Source organism: Mytilus galloprovincialis, chromosome 9 (genome assembly GCF_965363235.1).
Source record: "Mytilus galloprovincialis chromosome 9, xbMytGall1.hap1.1, whole genome shotgun sequence".
In the NCBI taxonomy this organism is placed as follows: Eukaryota; Metazoa; Mollusca; class Bivalvia; order Mytilida; family Mytilidae; genus Mytilus; species Mytilus galloprovincialis.
The window spans coordinates 76,404,071-76,422,280 of record NC_134846.1 but is presented as its reverse complement, the minus strand read 5'-3'; the positions used below and the strand labels follow the sequence as shown (position 1 = coordinate 76,422,280).

General features: G+C 32.8%; 1 protein-coding gene across 1 annotated transcript in view; it reads right to left on the bottom strand.

Moving 5' to 3' along the window:
- Window positions 1–4,805: 4,805 nt before the first annotated feature.
- LOC143045978 (MAM and LDL-receptor class A domain-containing protein 2-like) overlaps window positions 4,806–18,210 on the bottom strand; it is a 74,979-nt gene continuing 61,574 nt past the window's right edge. The window contains exons 41-50 of the mRNA XM_076218881.1: window positions 18,030–18,124; window positions 17,612–17,735; window positions 16,465–16,640; window positions 15,721–15,799; window positions 14,968–15,081; window positions 13,015–13,106; window positions 11,470–11,596; window positions 8,521–8,696; window positions 8,170–8,248; window positions 4,806–6,012 (exon numbers count right to left, since the gene is read on the bottom strand). Coding sequence (XP_076074996.1) covers window positions 6,002–6,012; window positions 8,170–8,248; window positions 8,521–8,696; window positions 11,470–11,596; window positions 13,015–13,106; window positions 14,968–15,081; window positions 15,721–15,799; window positions 16,465–16,640; window positions 17,612–17,735; window positions 18,030–18,124 — 1,073 coding nt within the window. The 3' untranslated portion in view covers window positions 4,806–6,001. The remainder of the gene's footprint in view (window positions 6,013–8,169; window positions 8,249–8,520; window positions 8,697–11,469; window positions 11,597–13,014; window positions 13,107–14,967; window positions 15,082–15,720; window positions 15,800–16,464; window positions 16,641–17,611; window positions 17,736–18,029; window positions 18,125–18,210) is intronic.

Below are 18,210 nucleotides of genomic sequence, written 5' to 3'. Positions count from 1 at the left end.
TGAGTCCACTATAGCTACTGCAGATTTCTCCCGTCATCAACGACAATCTTCATAGTTCTCTGAGTGAGAAATATTTCGAGCCATTTATTAAGTGGTCTTCTTACACCATACCGGTATTCATCAAGTTTGTGTAATAATTTGTTGTATGGGACGATGTCAAATGCTTTTAAAAAGTTCAGGAAACCAGTATCAACTTGGTTACCAGCATCGTGTGATTTCATGAAGTCACATCTTCGATAACTACTGGCAAATGGAAGAATAGCTGGATACTCCAGACATTGCATGGACTACCGTCGCATGAACTACTAAACAATAAAAGAGAGCTATGCCTTGACAGGGATTGATTGATTGTTAGTGGATCTTAGTGATTAAGGTTCATCATAACAAACGGACAAATATGGCAGTATTTACATGCCAAAAATTACTCTTAGTACAGACTTACCTGTGAAGTTGGAAAAGTTTTAATGCCTGGCATCCACTAGATATTATAAAGTTAAATGCATTTTGTGTTTCAGAAAGATAAAATCTCTTTTGGATTTTGATGGGTATTTTTTTTTCCTTCGTGCAAAAGGTGTTAAAATTGACTAAGTTGAGGTACAACTATGAGATGCTCCCTCAGGTAAAAAACCGGTTTGCATTGTTTTGATTGTCCTTAATTAACTTGGACAACTATAGGTAACTCACCTATAGTTGTCCAAGTTAATTAAGGACAAGGAGTTTATCTGAGTCAGTAGGTGGACCGTATCAAAGTAATTCAGGTGTTTGTTTATTTTTACACCTTCTGCAGAAATGGAAAATAATGCCCATTAAAAACCAACAAAGATTTTATCTTTCTTTAACACAAAATGCATTTAACTTTTATACATCTAGTGGATGCTATAGGCAGTAAAACTTCTCAAATAGCACAGGTTAGTACACAGAGTAGTTTTTTAGGTGAAAATACGGCAATATTTGTCCATTTGTTATGATGAACCTTAACGCACTTTCAGCTTTCTTCGCTATATCGTGGCGGTAAGTTTTATTGCTCGAGGTAACCGGAGTTCTAGGCGAGAACCATCGATCTTCTGTATGAAAACTGCCAATTTTGGTCAGTTAATTCGTAGTCGAACGCACATCCTCAGTGTTGGCAGGCTAGCGATTGCTGCAGAGGTATTTCTTAAAACTTCGAGAGGACTTAAGTAAGTCGTCCGTGATGTCTTCTTAAATAGTGATGGGGATTGCCCAGATAAGATGGAAGGTAGTTAATTGGTCAGCCCAATCAACATGGAAGATGATAGACAATTTTTTTATGATTTGTTGGCTTCTACCGTAGATTTAACGAAAAGTTTATATCAGCAAACCGCTGACTGATTTGATGACAAATCCAACGGCTTAAAGGTCCCCTAATATAAAACACTAACAGAAATCATGGAAATTGGGCCACGAACAGGACCAAGCATTTGAGAAGTCGCAGTGAAGGGACTGGAGTTCCTTATGTCGCAGCAATACTAGGATTATTATATGCCAAAAGCAATTTATCTTAAAAATTGCACACAAATTCTTCTGGGAAAGCACTAGTAGTTTTATTTAAGAAGCAACATGGGATAAAAAAAATGTTAACAAGATCCAGATTCGCCAGTAGAGGTCTGACGAAGTCGAATTTTATCATAGCCAAAGGACAAAATGGATTTCTAGCACTGAATAGGGTGGTATATAATTAGTTTAAGGATTACATCTACGGGAACAACAGTACTAAAGTATCCTTATTCCATATCTATGTAATAACAACTAGAAAGTCGTGATACAACTTGCTGTTAACCAAACACCATTATCAATCCACGAACAAGTCTCTTGTAAAGTACGCCATAGATGGAAGGAAAACGACACCCGATACAGTTGGGGAAAAAAAGATGAAATATGGTACTGTTGGACAACGCAGATAATCACAGTTCGGTTCTGCCAGCAGCAAATAAACGTCAAGTTTGTATTGGAGGCACTTCACAACTACATGGCAATCATGGGAAGCATATGATATGTGACAAATTTGACTAGCTTTGGATAGACCAATATGAAAAAGGAAAGGATTTAGCAGTTAAGCAGATGTATTAACAAAAATACACTCAGCCTTCAGAGAGTACCTTTTTCTTACAATGAATCCATTTAATAAAGGTAACATGATCATACTGGTAATTATCGGGCAACCAAAATCCAGTCAAAGGAACAGCAACAGCATACTGATAACCAAAGGATCTACTCGGGCTAGATAGATAATTTCGAGAGTAAAATTATTTAAATTTTGAGATCTTGAAATCAAACCAGAATTCCAACTTGAAGCTCCTACCCAAGTTAAGCCTTTAAAATGACACCAAGTTGTCATCTACTCAGTATTTCAAGGATCTTCAGGATTGTAACGTGTATACCAACTACATGGCAGCTTTAACATCAGGAGTTGCACAGGCGAACCAGGATGGTTGGCATTTGCGTTAGAGTAGCAAAAGTACAGAATGGAGATCTTGAATTAAAGGCATCAGGTAGCTTTATCATGGAAAAAACCTAACACACTAGACTGCAGAGGACAACGGCTGTTCATTGGACTACTTTAAGGCAGATACCTTTTTTTTTGGGGGGGGGGGGCTATGGATTTTTTATGGAAAAGTTTGTTTCCAGTTTTTGGAGAAAAAAATTTGTTTTTGACTCTGAGAAAAAAAAACTGTTTGTTTCACCCTCAGCTGCCACTATATGTAATGCTAAAATTGAAAGAATAAATTGTTTTCGACTTGTCGCCCAAAAAATAGATTGTTTTTCGCCGAAGCTGAAAAAAAAGTTTGTCCGGAATTTTTTTTTCATAGCCCCCCCCCCCCCCCCAGAAAATCAAATGGTTGCTGCCTTAGGAAATCCAGGGAAAATTTCAGGCGATGAAATTATATGCTGGATATAATAATTGATAGTCAATACTACATCGACCATTGAATCACCTGTCGATTATACAAAAAAAAACTTGCGTTTCCTTCAATACGGTGATGTCCAGCCTGAAAATAGTAAGGGTCAAACATTAAGACCGTTGAAGGAAGTGCTTACGACATTGAGGCTGCTTATCCACAGGGAGTATAACTGTTGTAGAGGAAGAGATCATTAGCATGGATTTATTTAGTCAATACAACACAACAGCTATGAGAGCTACCTCTATTGACCATACTTCTTCTATAGATCAAAGCCAACCATCGAGTGGCTATCTAAATTTCATCCCTTGCTATAAATATGCCTTTCTTGACAGGAATGAATAGGACCCTTAGCCATCCAGATATAGTTAACTACCCTTAGATTGCTGAATGATGTGACAGTAGTTTACAGCTGTGTGGTAGAGCTAAGTTTCAAAAATATTTTTGCATTAATCAGGTTATTATCATAACATGAATTATAACTGTCAGCTGGTTTAGTACTTTTTGATTTATTTGTTTATATGGTCAGCAAAATGTGTGTACCTTGCAAGGTCCTCATGCCTGTCAGACAGTTTTCACTTGACCTTGACCTCATTTCATGGATCAGTGAACAAGGTTGTTTTGGTGGTCAAGTCCATATCTCAGATACTATAAGCAATAGGTCTAGTATATTCGGTGAATAGAAGGACTGCAAGGTGTACATGTCCAACTGGTAGGTGTCATCTGACCTTGACCTCATTTTCATGGTTCAGTGGTTATAGCTTAGTTTTTGTGTTTTGGTCTATTTTTCTAGTACTTTATGCAATAGGGCTACTATATTTGGTGTATGGAATGATTGTAAGTTGTACATGTCTAGCTGGCAGGTGTCATCTGACCTTGACCTCATTTTCATGGTTCAGTGGTCAAAATCAAGTTTTAAGTTTTCTTTTTTTCTAATACTATATATGCAATAGGTCATCTATATTTGGTGTTTGGAAATATTTTATGATCTATGTCAGTTGTGTAGGTTTTATTTGACCTTGACCTCATTTCCACAGTTCATTGCTCAGTGTTAAGATTTCGTATTTTGGTCTGTTTTTCTTAAACTATAAGCAATAATTATGTCAACTCTATATGTTGTATGGAAGAATTCTGAGCTGTACATGCCTGCCTGACATGGTTCATCTGACCTTGACCTCATTTTCATGGTTCATTGTTCAATGTTTAGTTTTCTTGGTTAATGTTAAGTTTATGTGACAGTTGTAATACAGCTTTATATTTAGGACTATCAATATAATATCAATGATGAGTAAAGAAGGCGAGACATTTCAGCGTGTGCACTCTTGTTAAACTAGGTGACAGTATTATGAAAGGGGTTTGTAATTGTATAAGAGTGTAGTATTTTTAACATAATAGAGTAATCTAGACAAACTTGTTTATCTAGTTGTGCTCTTCACAGCATTCCTGACACAATTGAGTGTTGTACCTCTGGCCAGGTCAATCCATTCAAAATGGAAAGGAATTGCCAGAAAAGCATTATAGAAAATTATACAAACAGGAAAAGGACAATATTTTTACAAACATGTAATACATAATCTGACTTTTTTCAAACCTTTTACAGATATTTATGTTTAATTCATGCATATTTTACATAATTTAAAATCTATGGAAAATATTTTTAATTTTTACATCATCCTTGAGGTACTTTGATTTAATGCAAGAAGAAAAATTCTCATTGTATTCACCCTGATGACAGCTTGAGAACACTATAAGATTGATGAATTAATTTTACCTGCCACCTTTTGAAGTGTTGTGTCCTTGTTACTTTTTCAAGATATATATTTATTGTTACTCATAGGTTGTTTGTTTTTCAAACCTACATCAATAATGAAAAATAAAGAACCGTAATACCTGTATAACTTGTTTTTGTTTATTTGTCAAAGAAAACATGACTGATGTAGAACAACTTCCATATGAATCAAATATCTAGTTAATAGAACCTGATTTTTAAATTGTACAAAAGTTTATAACAAAAGATGAGACAAACACATAAACATTTATATCCTTAAAATATATTTACTGTATATAATCCCATTATAAAATATTATCATATTCATCCCTTGTTTTCATTAAGCAATGATCATCATACATAATAACATAACATTTTACAAACAATTCACATTGTTTTGCACAAGATATGACTTTATAAAAACAAAAAACAAAATTAATCTGAGCAAAATAAATGAGACATTTGAAGGAAAGCTTATTACAAAACAGAGACATGCCAATAAATTGCTTGAGGGTAACATTTAAAACATTGTGCCTAAATAATATGATCAAGAGTTATTAATTTTATTTATTACAATTCATGTTAAAATGCCATATTTTGATTGGCTAATATGAGGGTGTTAATTTACTCTATCACATGGTTGAGTGGGTGACAATTTTTTTGAATGTCACCCTCTCGTCCAGACCAATCAAAAATCGATAATTTAAAGGACAATGAATTGAATTTACATCAAGTTATTAAAGACAATGATCAAGTTCTATACGTTTTGACTCAGATACCATTATTTGACTGTTAAAGTAAAAAAACAAAAACATCTTGCTTCACTTCTATTGATTTTTCTAATACCAGTAACATTGTTATGTATGTGACGTCATAAAAAATACTTTTAAATACAATTCATATAAAAGACAATAATGAAAGGACATTCAGTATAATAAATTAAATAACACATAGCTGAGAGGGTGATAGAGCAGATTGGTACCCCTCGAAAAAGCATTGTCAACCTTGGCTTCGCCGCGGTTGACAATGTTTTCTCGGGGTACCAATCTGCTCTATAACCCTCTCAGCTATGTGTTATTTATATATTATCTCCAATTAAAAAGGTTGTTTATAAATATTTATTGCCATTTTTAAGAAAAATCTATTGATTAAAAAAAATATGGCCAATGATCTTAGTTAAAAGACAAACAAAAAATAAATATTTTGTAATATCTAGTTTTCTCAGAAATATTCTTCCATTCCTCCTAAAGTCCATTGTCCATCACTCCTTATGTGCATTAATAGAATCATAGCATTTCTTTTGTAATACTTTTCATCACCCACCTCCTAAAAAGAAGTAAAATTTAAGGATTAAATCAAAAGTTATAACTTTCAAGTTATCTTACCAAACCTCAATTTAAAAAAAAAGTCCCATAAAAACATATTTGAAGACAACTACTAACTACAAAGTTAAAGCAAAACTTACATAACTTACATTACTAATGTTAGTTTTATTCATCATTTAAAAAAACAAAAACATTATCATTATATTATTATCATATTATAATTTATTATCACATTGACCATTTAGAATACTGGACTGCATGCAAAAACTGCAAACTTTTTTTAATGTTTGCAATCATTTAAAGGAATATAATGAATATAGTATCAAAAGTCCACAACACTTGCAATCAAGTTTACACTCACACCCTACAGCAGGAAAAACTGGAGTTACTTCAAGGGAGTATCAACTGTGGACCCAGATATATGTCTTGTTTGTTCATAATTTCAATAGTTTAATGCAAATTTCAACTAAGCAAAACTTTCAAACTATTGACCATGATTGGACAAACAATTCCCATGAATGTCCCACTCTGTTGCCTCATTCCAATTTCAGTCAACCATACCAATATGTAAACTTGACACCTAAGTAATCATTGTATACTTATGTACCCCAGAACCATCTAGATCAGCAGCCATTAAAATAAATTCCAGACAAGTATAATTTAGTGAAATTTCTGTATAAAAAACCTTAATTCCCCCAAAACTTTATGAAAAGAAATGCTTATTGAAGTTATCATTATACACTAATGTAACAATAATCAGATCAATTTCTGCAGGCATAGTGATAATAAATATGAACAACTTTTTGATTTCAGAATGTTAGAATGTCAGAAAGTCTGACATTGGTAACACTGTATGGCTCTTCCTCTTAGTTGTTCCGACATAAAAAATTGTTACAAAATTACAAAAATTACAAAATCATACATCAGTTAATTACTGAAGAAAATAGTCAAATACATCTGTCCAATTTTTCAATAGTAATACTTATTCCTCACTAAAAATAATAAAAAAATATGACTACAAGACAGGGCTTCCAAAAAACATTTAAGCCAGCCGGACATTTTATATCTGATTTTGATTTTAATCCCTTAAGACTTAGTCACAAAAGGCAATTATGGTAATCAGATGGCCATTCCAATGATAATGACATTAGATTAAAAAACGATTTTAAACTTTACTTTGATATGAATTTGATGTTTGGATGTAAACTGTTAAATTGGCAGTGCATCATTCAAAGTGTGCACATCAGCGTGCTCATATCTGCCATAGACTCTTTATTTGTGCAAAATGACATGTCAAAAACTTTATTTTCGTTTTTAAAATCACGTTTTTCTAAAACCGCATGTTGACTTGACAATGGTAAAACATGGACCATAAACGGATATGTAAAATCCGTGTACGTTTCAAAGCATGACTGAGTGAAGAAGCTCTTTCCATGTTATTTCTTCAACAAAATACTTGAAATGAACGTTTAGATACAGGTATCAATGATAATTTTTGCATTTTGAAGAAATAAAGGATGCATAATTAAATTTCCCACCTTTGCACATGCGCACACGTGTTCTAGTTCATTCAACGTAGTTCTGACGATTTTTCATTTACACCTTTTAAAATTTTTCATCAAATCATGTAGATAAACTAATTTCTTATAATTTTAATCTTTTGGACTAAATCAATGAGCTACAAACCGCTGAAATGTAAGAAAATAATTGTGAATAGACCGATCAATTTATACAATGTCTGGTACTGAACATAGTTTACCTGTCACCTAAACAGTTAGATATCACCTGTCCAACAACTAATTAGCCTTGATTAAAATTAGAAAGTATTGAAGTAGGGGTTGTTTTGATAGTAATTAATCATCATGTCACTTTTATGATCGGAAATGTGTGGATGTTAAAGGCAAAGGTTTGGTCAAAAAGATCGTGACTTATGTTAAAATGACCGAAAAAAGCCTTGAAAACTAAAATGTATATGACCGTTTCATGCTTTGCCCAGCCGGACTTTTACCGGACATTATACAAATGTCCGGAATATATGACCGTTTTGGAAGCTTAGCTACAAGAAACAATTGTTAATCTGGAGATGAATAATAATGGTTCTTATATCTCCCATGTACTATGTATATATAGATGACTTTCATTTTAACTAAACACATACCACAAGGATTAGTCGACAGATTTATATTATCTAGAGATATATCTCCTCTGTCCCCGCCTACAGATGCTTCTATTATCAGCTGAAATGTAATACAAAAATCTGTATGTTTTGTTATTTAAAGTAAAAGCTCATAATACTTCTTCCATGTTTACAGAATAAATCATTTAGAAGTGTTGTGGTCTAAAATGAGTAACATTATTGTGTGGAATTATTGAATATATTCTTTAATCATTGATCTTTACAGTTATGATGGTTTACAAATGCCTAAAATTCACTAGAAATAGTAAAGCCCTGATGAATTTCCTTCTACAAACTGGAAAATCATATTCTGTATGTAACAATATATCTTACATTTGAATCATGTAACGTAGACACTGTGACAGACTTCAATAGCCATTGGTTGCCTTGATTACCAGAAATACTCAACAGTTCTGTCTCCTGTAGAGAAGCTGACCTACTAATGACACGTAATGTTCCTATCTGATTACCATACATGTGATACCAGAAGGTTAAACATCTCGTTGAATCTGAAAAAAAACATTTTTAAAAATATGTACCGGTAATGAAAGTTTTGTCAAATTATAAATGGTAGTAAAAATGTATAGATGACTTGAGTCTGTGCTCTTTCCTAGTAATTTTCTTTATAACAATGCTTATCTTTATTATGTCACATTAAACACTGATTGTTCAATGATATTGTTAACACTGAATGACCTCAGGTCAACTGGTGTAACTCATTCATAAAACACAACTTGAGATTGGTGAATTCGACCCAATCACAGGTTTCTTTAATTGTTACCTCCACTGAATTTTATTGCAAGTGAAGGAAAAACTTATCAAATGGCAGATCAACAACTATTATAAATGCCTGTTTAAATGGAACAAATTATGGTATACAGTAGTCAGTATGTCTGTCTATTTATTATCATTTTATACCATAACTCACATTTGCATGAACCAAATTATAACAAAATGCTTATATGATCTTATAAAACATAAGTAAAGACATAAGAACAAAAGCTACCTTTAGATTTATTAAACAAGAGTGCACACGCTGAAATGTCCTGCCTTCTTTACTAATCATTGATATTGTGTTGATAGACCTAAATATAAAGCTTTATTACAACTCTCACATAAACTCAACATTAACCAAAGAAAACGAAACATTGATCAATGAACCATGAAAAAAGGTCAAGGTCAGATGAACCATGCCAGGCAGACATGTACAGCTAACAATTCTTCAATACAACAATTATAGTTGACTTATTGCTTATAAATTAAGAAAAACAGACCAAAACACAAACACTTAACACTTAGTAATGGACCGTGAAAATGAGGTCAAGGTCAAATAAAACCTGCGTAACAGACATATAAATCATAAAATATTTCCATACACCAAATATAGTTGACTAATGCATAAAGTTTTAGAAAAATAGACCAAAACTCAAAAACTTAACTTTGACCACTGAACCATGAAAATGAGGTCAAGGTCAGATGACACCTGTCAGCTAGACATGTACACCTTACAATCATTCCATACACCAAATATAGTAGACCAATTGCATATAGTATAAGAAAAACAGACCAAAGCACAAAAACTTAACTATAACCACTGAACCATGAAAATGAGGTCAAGGTCAGATGACACCTGCCAGTTGGACATGTACACCTTACAGTCCTTCCATACACCCGATATACTAAACCTATTGCTTATAGTATCTGAGATATGGACTTGACCACCAAAACTTAACCTTGTTCACTGATCCATGAAATGAGGTCGAGTTCAAGTGAAAACTGTCTGACGGGCATGAGGACCTTGCAAGGTACGCACATACCAAATATAGTTATCCAATTACTTATAATAAGAGAGAATTTAACATTACAAACAAGAGTGCACACCCTGAAATGTCTCGCCTTCTATACTAATCATTGATATTATGTTGATAGTCCTAGGTATAAAGCTAAGCTTTTTAATACAACTGTCACATAAACTTAACATTAACCAAGATAACTAAACAAAGACCAATGAACCTTGAAAATGAGGTCAAGGTCAGATGAACCATGCCAGGCAGACATGTACAGCTAACAATGCTTCTATACAACATATATAGTTGACCTATTACTTATAGTTTAAGAAAAATAGACCGAAACACAAAAACATAACACTGTGCAATGAACCGTGAAAATGAGGTCACGGTCAAATAAAACCTGCGCGACTGACATAAAGATCATAAAATATTTCCATACACCAAATATAGATGACCTATGGCATATAGTATTAGATAAAAAGACCAAAACTCAAAAACTTAACTTTGACCACTGAACCATGAAAATGAGGTCAAGGTCACATGACATCTGCCCGCTAGGTAGGTACACCTTACAATCATTCCATACAACAAATATAGTAGACCTATTGCATATAGTATGAGAAAAACAGACCAAAACACAAAAATTTAACTATAACCACTGAACCATGAAAATGAGGTCAAGGTCAGATGACACCTGCCAGTTGGACATGTACACCTTACAGTCCTTCCATACACCGAATATACTAGCCCTATTGCTTGTAGTATCTGAGATATGGACTTGACCACCAAAACTTAACCTTGTTCACTGATCCATGAAATGAGGTGGAGGTCAAGTGAAAACTGTCTGACAGACATGAGGACCTTTCAAGGTACACACATATCAATTACAGTTATCCTATTACTTATAATAAGAGAGAATTCAACATTACAAAAAATCTGAACTTTTTTTTCAAGTGGTCACTGAACCATGAAAATGAGGTCAAGGACATTGGACATGTTACTGACGGAAACTTCGTAACATGAGGCATCTATATACAAAGTATGAAGCATCCAGGTCTTCCACCTTCTAAAATATAAAGCTTTTAAGAAGTTAGCTAACACCGCTGCCGCCGCCGGATCACTATCCCTATGTCGAGCTTTCTGCAACAAAAGTTGCAGGCTCGACAAAAATCTTAATTTTTCTGTAACATGAGGCATCTATATACAAAGTATGAAGCATCCAGGTCTTCTACCTTCTAAAATATAAAGCTTTTAAGAAGTTAGCTAACGCCGCCGCCACCGCCGCCGGATCACTATCCCTATGTCGAGCTTTCTGCAACAAAATTTGCAGGCTCGACAAAAAGTGTGTTGTGTGTTCTCAAAGTTACTGCAGTTTATAAAAAGGCAAGTTTTCAAATATCGCACACAATTTTTAAAAAGTTGACTACTTATCATGATTTGAGTTAACATGTGGTTCTATTAGAAGTCTTAAAATATTTTAATACAAACTTACCTGAAAATTGAATATTACTAATGAGTTTAGCTTTAGAACCAATACTTTGTCCAGTACACTCAAGGTAAGTATACTTTTTACCAATGGCAGCACCTGTTGGTCCAGTATTATCAGTTTTTGTTGAACCCTGAAATAGAAAATTGCACACAAAATATTAATAAAAATACTTATTTTAGTAACAGCAACCTTGACCTCTGTCCTATTAACTCAAAATTAACAAGCTTCTTCCATTATCCTACATCTTGCATCTATATCTATATATGCTAGTTATTCCAATCGGTTAAAAAGATACTCATGCTTATATCAATTAAACAGAACAACAATTATATACTATGATTTTTTTTTTTAATTGATAAGACTGATAAAACCTATTTTTCCACTGTATGTTAAATTTAACAGTTTAATAAGTTTTTGATTGGTTGAGACCATTCCATGTGACATCGAACAAAACATCATATTCCCCTCTAAACATCATATGACGTTACGCACGGTTAATGTTCATTACGTTTTGACAGTATTTTTTTTCAAATATAGCGTTAGTAAAGACTAGTCATTACCTTGTACAATTTATTCTGGGACTATTATACTAATATAGTTAGTCCAAGATTTAATCCAGCATAAAAAAAGACTATTAATCTAATTTTGATCCGTACTGTGTACAATGCTTATGTTGTGTTATTTAGTTATTTAAACAAGCGGATAAGGAAAAAAAAGTATCTGAATGGTTTAACACTAGTAATTTTGGGGCCCTTTATAGCTTGTTGTTCAGTGTGAGCCAAGGCTCTGTGTTGAAGGCCGTACATTGACCTATAATGATTTACTTTTATGAATTGTTATTTGGATGGAGAGTTGTCTCCTTGGCACTCACACCACATCTTCCTATATCTATGTACATTGATTCATATCTTGTATTGTGATAGTAAACAAAGCAATGGCAGTGGATAAACACATTCATTTCCCTTAGCTTCGAGAGATATGAAGATTTTTGATCACCCTCGAAAAATCATATTTCCCTCGGGCAGAGCCCTCGTGAAATATGAATCTTCTTTGGTGAACAAATCTTCATATATCCCTCAGACACGGGAAATAAATGTATAATATATTCCAGGCACTAAATTAATATGCCTTAACTAAATTCAAAAGGTTGATCACTGAGCAACAAAATGTCAAAAACTGATTGATACACTTCTTTTTAAAAGTTAAAAATAAGTTTTGTTAAAAATATTTTTACATTTCTATAGGGCTTAATTCTATCCTTAAAAATCTAGTAATATTGAATAGAAGTTATATTATTTTGCATGTATTGTAAAACCTGGGGAAAAATATCGTATTTCACAACAAACAAAACCAAGACCATTAATATGTTGACGGCATCAATTATGCAGTTCATAGCTTGATACCATAGATAAATCACATCAATCTACCCTATATATAATCCATAACTTTATTCAAACCCTGCAATGGTATGGATAAATAAAATGAAAATTCAAAGTTCCTATCTTCTTTTGCGATTTAAACATAAAAATCATGTTGAAAATATTTTACCCTATGTCTTTTCCAATTTAAGCTGTCAGTTGTCTCATCTGCTAGAAAACACATTTGATCTGAATTCTCAAAACTACATGTTTTCGCTGCATCTGTCAAGTAAATATAAAGTATTAAAAGTTCTGTATAACTGTTAATCCATTGTGCAGCTATCAATAAATTCAACATATAGTTTATTTATTTTTTTGTTTATCCTTTCCTTTGCTTATCATTTGTTAACTGTTGAAGTAACTTGGACAAGTTTGGATATTGTGAAATTTTCCAAGGAAGAAACATGTAAAAAGGATAGACAAGCTAATAATATTTTATAAAAAGCAGTTACTTTTAGCACATATTTTGGTCAATTAAATCTTCCAAAACTACTAATTGTACAAGAGTTACAGAAACGAATGCTTGAATATTTCCGATATGTTAGTTATATTGTTCTTCTATATCTTGTTTGCAGAGCATGAAAGCCAAATTTGCCACAAAGCAAAGAACATAACATTTCAGCTAAATCATTAAACTTCTCTTGAAACAAAATACAAATCATGTGTTCATTTATATCATGGTCTGTCAAAGCTAGCATGGCAGGTAGTTGTATAAGAATAAATATTGACTAACCAACATACCCATATAATTACATTAGATGTATGTTTCATTATAATACTTTATTCTGATTGGCTAACTGCACATCACATGTTATTCTGTAAGCAGTGGCATTTCTCAATACAACTTTTTATTCATGATAACACATGGTCCAACAATAAAGTGTACAGGTGAATTAAATAAAACAAGAGGCTGTCACAACGACAGCAAACCGGATTTATTAACATTTATTTGTGTCCTGGCAATATCACAAGAACCATTACTGATGAATGGTGAAAGTGAAAATCGTCAATATCAAATTTGACCTCCATTTTGTCATCAGTATCAACATATTAAAATTTGAAAAGCTTAGATTGAATGGTTCATGAGTAAATGCAACAACGTGAATGGAAACACCATTTTACGATCTTTCAAGAACCATAACTCCTGAACAGTAAAAGTCAAAATCGTCATTATTGAACTTGACCTCTATTTTGTCATCAGTAACAACATATAAAAATTTCAAAAGCTTTGGTTAAATGGTTCATGAGAAAATGCACGGACACGACTGGAAACACCATTTTTCAATCTTTCAAGAACCATAACTCCTGAACGGTAAAAGTCAAAATCGTCATTACTGAACTTGACCTCCATTTTGTCATCAGTAACAACATATTAAAATTTGGGAAGCTTTGGTAGAACAGTTCATGCGTAAATGCACGGACACGACTGGAAACTCCATTTTTCAATCTTTCAAGAACCGTAACTCCTGAACGGTAAAAGTCAAAATCGCCATTGTTGAACTTGACCTTCATTTAGTTGTCAGTAACAACATTAAAATTTGGGAAGCTTTGGTAGAACAGTTCATGCGTAAATGCACTGACACGACTGGAAACTCCATTTTTCAATCTTTCAAGAACCACAACTCCTGAACGGTAAAAGTCAAAATCACCATTATTGAACTTGACCTTCATTTAGTTGTCAGTAACAACATATTAAAATTTTAAAAGATTTGGTTGAACGGTTCATGAGTTAATGCACGGACAACATTTGATTGCCGCCCGCCCGCCGTACATCCCCAAATCAATAATCGACATTTTTGTCACAAAAATTCTGTTAAAAATATATCAAATTCGTGTTTTCATGATCATAGCTAAAAAATGTAATTATAAGTATTGAATGCTTCTTTTTGTAACTTTATAGTGTTGTAAAAGCGTTGACCGTGCACACATTTTTAGAATGAAGCGCTTCAGTGCTTCACACAAAAAGTACTTCGGTCAACGCTTTTACACCCCAATAAATTTACAAAAAGAAGCATTCAATTCTTAAATATTTTGTTCTAGTACATCACAATAATCAGGACATGTGAATAATCTGATTGCATACCTATATACTGACATTCTGGTCCACCAAATCCAGCTATACAATTACAAGTATAAGTATCACCAGACACAGTGCAATATCCCCCATTCCTACATGGATTGATTGGTCCACATGGAACTGAAAAACAATATTTTTGTCATCTATGTCAAAAGACTAAACTTTAACTTTGGCACTACTTTAGAGATATATTTTTTCTTTACTTGACTTAATTCTATCATGAAGTACTGTTTTTAGACAGAATTTACAGCAATGTCAATATAAGTTTTATGGACATTTTTCAATTACAATGCAAATTAATGTTGCAACAAAATACTATGGCAGTTTAGATTTTGTAAAATATAATGAGATTTGATCAAAGCAAACAAGAGTTGTAGGATTGAGAGTGCTAATAAGGCAATATTTTGTGGAATTATTACTGTCACGTGACGTGCCTACTTCAAAAAAAAAAGTTATTCTGCAGCAATTTTCACTCATCAAAGACAATTTGCCAATACAAACCTTATATATCAGCTTCAATAAAATCTGGCGATAGTTGTACATTTGAGAGCACTTGCAAAACATGTTTTATAAAAGTTAAAGAAAATAAAAATTTGTTTCAGCAATGTTTTTAATGTCAGTATCAAAATAAATTACACCTATGCATTGTACAATATAAGAACAGATTACTTAACTTTAACAGACACCAGTCAAAAAATGTTCTCGCAAAAATTGCCTTCATACATTACAAATAGACTTGGGAGTACATAAGCTACTTACCACAATCTTTGACATACAGTTTAATATTGTCTATAGCAATGTCTCCTCTATTTCCTCCTACTAAACCCTCAATAACTATCTGTAAATAAAACAACAAAATTATTGTCATATCATACATCTAAATCTGTCGGTTCTCTACATAATAGCTACCCCTAGGGGGACAGGGGAAGATGAATTATAGTCATTTAGGTCTTCTTCCGACTGGCGGTAAAACCCTTGCCAAAGTGAGTAGTTTGTTTGGCTATGAGGTATGCACAAGTACATGCCATGTCTGGTCGGAATGGGTCCAAAACACTTTTTGAAGAGAGAGTGCCACATTCTCTACACTTTTAAAACACTTGCAACTACTGTTTAAAGGGTCTGTAAATGGACTGTTGCTAGACAAAATTTTGAGCCTATCCAATACACCCTCATTTTCCAATAGCAGTCCAAATTTACCTAACCTAACCTGGACTGCATCTATAACATGACTGACCTCTTGTATTTATTGTAAATTTGTTCCTGAACATGCATGTAATATTTGCCACTGGATGTTAAACAATCAACAATCAGTTAATCATAAAAGCTAACTAAAATCAAGATATTTCTTATTGAAACATGTCACAAGCTCTAAAATTAGACATTTTTTCCTTTTGTTTACCAAAATGGTACATGTATTAGCTTCTATCCATATTGTCTTTTACCTTGTATAAAACATTGTCCAATAGCTATACATCAAATAAATCACAGATAGACTTTTCAAACCTTTGAGTCTGGCAAAGTTTGGACACTGAACATCTGTCCTATCCATTGATTTCCTTGATTCCCTGACACTGACCACAGTTCTGTTTCAGTGTTATCAGTGTCTTTGGTAAGAACTCTTAATGTCCCAATCTGCTCTCCATACATGTGATATGACATAGTAAAACATCTGGTTTTATCTAGAATAGTAAAAAATAATATTGTGTTATTAACTGGCTGTTTCTGTATTCTGAAAAAGCCAGTTCATAACACTTTTATTAAATAATCCAACTTTTTCAATACAAACTTGTTATGTAATACAGCGTTGTATTACATACATCAAATGTGAATATAGGGCCAATTTTTCCAATACGGACTGGCAATGATGTGAATATAGGGCCAATATTTCCGATACAGACTAGTAATGAATCATTAATTTTTATTATTTCCAATACGGACTGGCAATGAATCATTAATTTCAGTATTGGACCAGGCTGAAAAGCAATATAGATCACGTGATTTATATTACCAGGACGCATCACCAGTATGACACATGCTGTTTTGGTAGTATTAGGGCTGTTTTAATCGTATTATTTAATAATACTATGTATTTACCTCTGAGTACTGAGGGATGAGCAAGTTAAGTTCATTCTACAAAACTTGAAATATTTGCAAAAAAAATAAATGCTATTTTTATAAATAAACATACGCATGGACCAGGAATAGATTTAGTGTGAAAAAGAGGGGACATTAACAGCTGTAATGTTGAACATTCTTTGACAATTTTGTACCAAAAGGATTTATCAAATGACTTCAGCAAAATAGAAAAAAAAAAGTTTGTCAAAACAAAACTCAATTTCTAAATATTGTTTTACATCTACATAATTCTACCAGGAATCTATATAACTTTTAAGCTTGCACCATATTGAGAATAACAGTAGTTGCCATTGTTGAAACTGTTTTGTATTAACATTCTTAATCAAGTATCTTCTAATTGCAATGATGCTGTCTTTTTCAAAAAAAATAATCAATCCACTTTCTGCCTCCATAGTTACAATAAATAATATTCAAATAATAGAAACATTTATCTGCAATCCTAATTAAGGAAAATAAAAACAAAAACATTAAAAAACTCTTTATTAAAACATAATCCTAAATATTCCCATCTTACTTGAAAACTTGACATCGCTAATCAATCTGGCTTTGGTATTTACAGATTGCTTAGATGCTTCTATATAATAAAATGTGACCCCATCTGCTGCTTTTGTTGGACCTGTGGCTGAAGTGGGTGTTCTCTGTAAAATAAACAAAAACATAATGACAAATGTTTCAATATATCATGAAATGTAAATTAAATCAATATGCTATCACCTGCCCCTGAATGGAACAATGCTTGTAGTTAATCAGAGTAACATAAAACAGAACATAAATTTTTTTTGGGGAATAAAATTAAGATCTTGAAGCTTGTGAAATCTGATTCAGTGATATAAAATTCGCTAATTTTTTCTTTTTTTATATTATCTCCCTTTAAAGACAGTGTGTATGAAATCTAAATATTTTTCATAGGATCGAAATAAAAATATGCATACCCTACTTCTACTCCAATCAAAATTGTCACTGATTTGATCTTGTACCAAGAAACAAGATGGATCAGTCTTCTCAAAGGAACAAGATGTCTGGGAATCTGAAATAAAATATGTATATGTAACAAATTCTTCAATAAATACAAGTTTCTTTAGAAAAGATAGATGGTACACAGTTATATCTTTG